Raw genomic sequence first — 7479 nt, forward strand, 5'->3', positions numbered from 1 at the left:
GGAAGCTGAGTGGCTACAGGTACATAGAGCAGAGACAGAATTGATGAATGAGTTGAAGGGGTTATTAGAAAAAGTGAGGAGACCAAAAATTCATGTAAACGGAGGGAAGGTTCCCAGGATTGAGTGAGAATAATTGCTTGATGCTTTCATATTATGTAATAAAATGATAAAGGTAATATTGACTTAATGTACCCAAACTAATGCTTGAAGGGCGTATGAGCAATTATTAACACCAAAATTAATTATGAGACGGTCAAGCTGGTCAGTATGGTTTGACGCAAGGGCTAAAGTAAGTGAGATGCTAGGAAGGAGAAGTCTTCATGTAACTAAGAAACACAAAAATAAAGTTTAGGTATATGTGTCCTAATAATGGATTGCTTAATAACAATGATTTTTGTTGATGCATTTCTTTGTCATTACTGAATGCGTTCATTCAATACTTAATTACTGTAGACAAAACGCTGACAGCAACATCTTTTTTCCGGCAGATCGTGGTCGTGTTCTACGTGGTGATCATCGCCGTCTTGGTCGGAACGACGCTGAGGCGACGAGGTCAGGTCAACGAGGAGGTCGAGGAGACGCGTCATTTACTGCTGTACGACGAGAAGAACGACTGCGTGATGCAGACGGCGGCCGTGCCCACGTCCAGAATACAAGAGGCCGGACTGCTAACGGTGTAGAAGAGACGAGACGTCACTTTCTTCTTATGTTATGAGACGACGTCATGTGCAAGAAGTCCGATATGTAAACAACAGATCTCTTTTGGTCAGGTGGACTAAGAAATCCTGAATGTATTGAGTGCATCGTGCAATACAAAGCAATTCTCAAACGGGTAGGAAGGAGGGTGTTTCGAAGAGCACTTTTGGGGGGATTTTCAGTGTCACAAAATTTCGACGTCATGTAAAACTGCAGCCTGCTTAACACGACTATTCTTAGATATCCCAGTAGTCTTGCTGATAATGTAAACTCAGCCAAAACTAGTATAATATTTGTTGTTAAAGAAGCAGATGCGTTTGACAAGAGAAGTGTTCTGTGCTACAACGGAGCACTCTTACCACTTCTTCGTTCAAATACGTTACACGAAAACAAATGCCACGACATTTGAAAGAATTATTTCACCGAAATTCGAAAATAAATCAAGCGGAAATAAAAGCCGGAAAGTGATAAGAAAAAATGGATAAATCAGAAAGGTAAATCATGATAGAAGATAAGAACTCTAAAGCTCAACATTCTACAAAAATAAATATGAAGGCGACATGGAAAGAAGAGGAAGAAGATAATTAATACAAAATTACAATAGAAAAGACTTGTCTTTACTTAAGTAACAGGAAAAACAGCAGAAAAGCCATGTGTTCTTTAGGTACAGTAAACCGAATTGAATAAAATCCTAAAACCAATTTTCATTGGGACCGAATTTTTTGCCATCCATATTCATTGGCAGACGATATTTAAAACATCCAAGGCAATACAAACGGACATATTTTCGCTGAAAACAGAATCTTTTGTTTAGATGAATGGTTTCATTCCTTGCACGTGTTCAATGAAATTATATAATTACCGACCTCCAGAGACTAAAGTAAATCAAGACGTATTTGGAGGCTCTGCTTGTACGTTTTTGAACTAGGTGCATTATAACACTCTCATACGTAAATATATACTAAGACACATACTATCACTATTATCACTTAAAAATGGCTAGTCTTAAACTACATTATCGAATGAAAAGCTCTATTTGGAAAAGGGCATTTCGTGAACAAACTCTTCAAATGATATGGATGTTGAATACAGACACCAGATGTCTCTTTTTACTTGCGAACGGTAGAGACCCGGAAGTTATTAGGATTTTACTAATGGGTCATTCCAGTACGTTCCAATCCTTGGGGAAAGTGGACGATAACGACATAAGTATATATTTCCTAAGGCATTGGCTCTCATGCTCTGGGCGGTGTTGACGCTTCATAAGGAATCGTGCCATAATCAGACACCAGACACACCCTATATCTCTTAAAGATGAAGACATATCTTATTTACATATCAATAAAAATTCATACTATCCTTTGTATAAGGTAATAACCCAGTGGCCACGGTAACTCCGAGACGAATTCTATATGCACATCGAAACTCAACTTCGCGACTATCATTATCACATATCACAAAAGTTAGATATATCTCTCTTACATTTTAAATGGTAAAGATGACATAATATAAAAACCAAGACATGCAAAGCTTACATATCAGAAGTAATATCAATATAGCAAGTTAAGATATTTGTCAAAATATAGAAATACACAAAACCGACACATGAGACCCTTCACACTCATTGAAGCCCAATAGAGGGAGCAGTAGTTAGACAGTATTGATAGAAATGCTGAGATCTATGATTTATGCATATCACTATTAGCGTTAAGACTATATATTAAATTAGCCGTGCTTTAGAATATCAGTCACGTGAAATTAAAAGTTTTAAAAACATCACCTAAACTACTCATTTTTTAATTCAGACAGTGACATATTTTGGAAGTCCAGGTACAAATCCCGATATAAGTTGTGGCACAGATGTAAAGAAATGATTTTGTGCAAACAAAAAAAATTAATTTAAATTCCAGAAAGTTATTATGTCTATCATAAAAGGAATAATTCAATTGAATCTACAACAAGATAGGACAATTTTTCGGAATTTTGTTCAAAGTGTTTAATATATATATTATGAACTTTGTAATGACGGCTTACTAAGATATTTTCTTTTTTTTTCAGTAAATTTTGTTAAACTAAACTAAGAGCACCTTAAAAAATATCTGGTGCCAGTGGTTCTATAACCATGACCTCAGGTTCATCACACTTACCATGTACCTGGAAAACAAATTCATTTCTCAGCGATCGTATCATTCTAGCGAGTTTCACTGATAGCGCCATCATTCATTAAGCAGAGCTACGAATAAAGCAAGTGAGAATGAGTACATCCATAGAAGAGCCAGTGATTTTCTACCACAGGGAATTCAAAGGGCTGATGAACTATACGCTCAAGAAACGTTCATTATCAAAAGTCACATCTTTTGCCATGGTAAGGTTACTGGAAGTCAAGGCTATATACTCCATGAAGAACAATGCATTTCTGTAGAAAATAACGGTAGGTCATATTAAGTGATCGTTTGACGACCAAGAACAAACATTTCAAAGATGGTAGAACGACATAGACAGTAATGAATTTTATATATATAGTGTATATATACATACATACATATATATATATATAATATAATATATATATATATATATATATATACTTCAAGGCGACAATCCTTCAAGAATATACATTATACCCAAAGATTCAAACCTAAATTGATATGGGCACCTTGTTGAAGGTAGACAGAGGTGTTTTAAGTAACCAGACCACTTTGACTGTGGCACTGTTTTGTGCAATTAGAGAAATCTCGTCTCCCGGCGGCTCTCGTGATAGTCTTGGAAAAATATCCGTAGAAGACGTTTGATGAGAAAACGATGACCAGCAGCTATTATAGGATATGCGACTGTTGTGTTATCGAAAGAGACGAGGGTTTCATATCTAACACTCTAAGAACTTCATCTTGGCCTGACTTCATCTCTGGTATCTTCTTTCAGACTCAGAGCAAACTTCTCGCAATGTATTAGCGATGAATTTGCCGATAGAAGGCAGAGAGTTAACAAATCAATAAAGACGTACTCCTGAACCTCATCATCAATTGTTGAAAACTACATATCGACCAAAGGCATTGACGTGGACGATAGAAGGCGTGTATAAAGATAATACTATGTGCTTTAATGTGTATTTAGTGTATATGAATTTAGCACTAGGCATAGTGAGCCTGTGTTCTGTTTTAATGAAGAAAATATTTTTTCTTTATTTGTAAATAACTCCTGAAATAAGAGAACAAACAACATTTGTGATGGCATAGGTGAATGACTTCATAATTATTTCTGACACAGTGAGTCAGATATGTGTATTTAAATCATTTATAGCAAAATAAAAGTATTTGTAATAGCATATCATTTCCAGTATTTATATTACAAACACGACTAAACGTAGAAAAGAAATTTAGTCTATTGTCAAATATTTCGTTAACACCAATTTCAGTTAAATTTTTGTTTCTTAAGTCACAAATCCATAATTTAAAATGACGCCCACCAAAAGAACCCCTGTTGTCGGAAGATTCCAGACGGTTACTCTTGACCAACGTTTCTAGAATGTTACTGCATATGACAAGTATCAATCGACGGTACCTGACTTATGTCCGTTGTTTAGCATGCAAATACTCTAGATTTCCATTTGCAAGAAAGATAACTGTCTGCTCGATTCTGTACAACAGTGAGTAACAACTTCGACTGACAAAACTTAATCAAATAGTGACCATTGTTCAGGTTTTGGGTTTTTTATGTTATATGTATAGTACTGAGGGATTGTGTTTGCTACCTGCTGATAGACATAGTTGAGAAATAAAACCCACACACAAATTTTACATACACAAATTTTACATACCCATTATAATTATCTCTATATATATATAATATCTATAAGATATATATATAATATATAATATATATATATGCATATATTACAATAAGATATATATGCATATAATCTATAATCATCCACCAACATATATATATTATATAATATATATATATATATATATGGTATTGTATGGTATATATATATAATATATGCATTATTATTATATTATTATATAATGCATATAATATAGAATATATATATATATATTATATATTATATATATATATATTATAGATATATACAATACTATTATATATAGAATATAATATATGGTTATATAATTAATAAATAGATATATAATATATATATATTATATATATATATATATATATATATCCATTCCTAAACTGTTCGAAAAATCTGTTATAGCGTAGTTCATTGCCACGGAACAATATAATCAGCTCTTGCGTCCCAATGACGAAAGGATAAGATATCCCTTAATAAGATGCTAAATACAGGCTTACCACAGTTTCGAAAGATTTTGTGTTTCCAAAATTAATAACCCATGTGAGGAGAATCTGTTTTACTGCACTCGGTAAAAAGACGGAAGGTGAAGTGAGCACTAGAACTAATGCTTGGCACCAGAACTAATACTTGGCCCATTGGCAACTTAATGAAGTACATAATCCGATACATAGGTTAATTATACAGAAGTTGCAGCCAGGTTAGTTTGGCAACTGCACATTGCGGCAAGCTAGTCTTCCTAGTCTTGTCACAGGATATGTGCTTATCCTTCAGGGTAGGCTTTATATGCGTACCAAAGGTAAGGCTAAATATCATAGAAACATTTGAGAGTTCACCAAGGAAAACTTCATCAGTTGAAACTGAAGGATACGAGTTGTAACGGCAGTAAACTATTCTCAGAATCTCTTCTACTCTATATGTCCCTGGAATCTACCCCAAACATGCATACTTTACAAAATCACATAACACGTACATATATAAATACTCATACAAAGACTAAAATATACCTTACTACTTAAGAATAATCAGCTATTAGATAGAGAACCGCCATCCCAACCAACCCATTCCAATAAAAAAAATATTGCGATTTTCTTAAATGATCGCAATGTTCTGAGATTGTAAAATGAGCAATAAATGTGAAAAATGAACAATGAAATCTCAAATTTTTAAGCAACCCTTACTTGCTTAAAAATATTCATCAATAACATATTTCTTGAAAAGAATTTACATGAGTACTTATGTACGACAGTCATTTCCTTCACTGGCTATGCATAACAGCCACACAAAAATAAGTAGCTCAAATTTGAAATACTTTAAGTTTAACGATTTGAAATTTGAATAATTTTCGGAATGGAAAAAGTAAATCTATCTGAATCCTGTTCGAAAAATGTGTCTTTCACAGTCTTTAGCATTTAATGGATTCTCTACAACAATAATTCTAGTGATGAAAAGTCTTTTTATTCACACGAAGCACTGAAAGAAGCCCGTAAGGCAACGAGAATGGACGGACGAATGAATGATAAAAGTATGATCAATATTTTTCCCATCTTCTATGGTGTCATTAATTTCGTTCAATGTCACATTTATGGCTACAGAGAAGAATGATGAAAAATTTGATGAGACACGGTAAATATTTATTTATAATTTATCTAATCTTAAGTAATACCTGTATCATTCTCTGTTTAAGCTCTTTTATATTTATCACAGAAATATGTAAACAATGATTTCCTGTAAATGTAAAGTATTTTTATTATCCTTCATTCCCTCGGAATTTTAGTTCCAAACATCCTATGTTGGTGACTCTCAATAAGTACTTCTATTTTTAATGCTCATTTGTATATAAGTGTACACGAATATACAAATATATATATATATATATATATATATATATATATAATATATATATATATATATATATATATATATATAATATATATATATATGCGTGCGTAAATGAAACGCAGGAAAATCTACTCTGTGAAATATACATTCTCCACGCCAGAATTCTACAATAAATAGTGGGTATTCAATGTATTATAAGTAGTTTGGAACTGAAGATGGTGTTAGTTGGATATGGAGTCTATATGTAGCAGCCAATTTCCAATCTTATGGAATACTATAGTCGATTCATTTAAGGTAGATTCTTGCGCCTACGAGTCGTTTGTTTGGCGGCCTCTGATTGGCTGGTACCGGGAGGTAGGCCGCTTGCTCAGACTCATTATTTTCTACTGTGGCTTAGAAAACTAGCAATATTATGTTATATTTCTTCAATCAACTCACGCTTTGCTCAAGATAGGAAAATTTTGGTCTACCATAGGATTCGGTATTAATTGTACAACCAAGTTATCTTTTCCTAAAATCAATAAGATGAAACAAAGAAATTACAACGAGTAAGAGTGAAAAGAGAAGGATTTAATTCTTTATACCTGTTTTTATTTGATTATCGTATTTTGCATCATTAACGCGATTAAGATAAAATAAAACTTGTGTTTTCATACAACAAATTCGCCCTGAATACGCTGGCGCTTTCAGATTTTGGATGCGTGTAAAATGTGAGGAGAAAATGAAGAATATGTCTTATTATGTTGCATCAGTAAATGATTCAAGTTTGACGGTATTGCTGAGAGAATGAGATCTGCAAGGCGTCGTCGTTGCGTTTTCGCCTCAGCGAGAGATTTTAGTTGCCAATTAAGACGATATAAAAGTTGCAGTTTCCACAATATTTACCATGTTATATTATCACATTTTCTGAAAATAAATACACAGAATTTCCAATATAACTGTTGAACATTTTAAATCCAATATCATATAGTATGTCTGGGCTATCTGATAAGGAAAAAAAATAATAATAATCAGATGTTGCATCTGGTATCGTTAGCTCAGACCCATGCGGACCGCGGGGAATTCAATCCAGCAAAGAAGTTGAACTCTGTGGAAAGACGACTTCACACTCTTCAACTCAGCCT

The 7479-nt window shown here is 33.6% G+C and overlaps 1 protein-coding gene across 1 annotated transcript in view; it reads left to right on the plus strand.

The window, feature by feature from the left end:
* Positions 1–4495, plus strand: part of LOC135225221 (uncharacterized) — a 120864-nt gene extending 116369 nt beyond the window's left edge. The window contains exon 4 of the mRNA XM_064264527.1: positions 489–4495. Within this exon, the coding sequence (XP_064120597.1) occupies positions 489–680 (192 nt within the window). The 3' untranslated portion in view covers positions 681–4495. The remainder of the gene's footprint in view (positions 1–488) is intronic.
* The last annotated feature ends 2984 nt before the right edge of the window (positions 4496–7479 follow it).

Source organism: Macrobrachium nipponense, chromosome 13 (genome assembly GCF_015104395.2).
Source record: "Macrobrachium nipponense isolate FS-2020 chromosome 13, ASM1510439v2, whole genome shotgun sequence".
In the NCBI taxonomy this organism is placed as follows: domain Eukaryota; kingdom Metazoa; phylum Arthropoda; class Malacostraca; order Decapoda; family Palaemonidae; genus Macrobrachium; species Macrobrachium nipponense.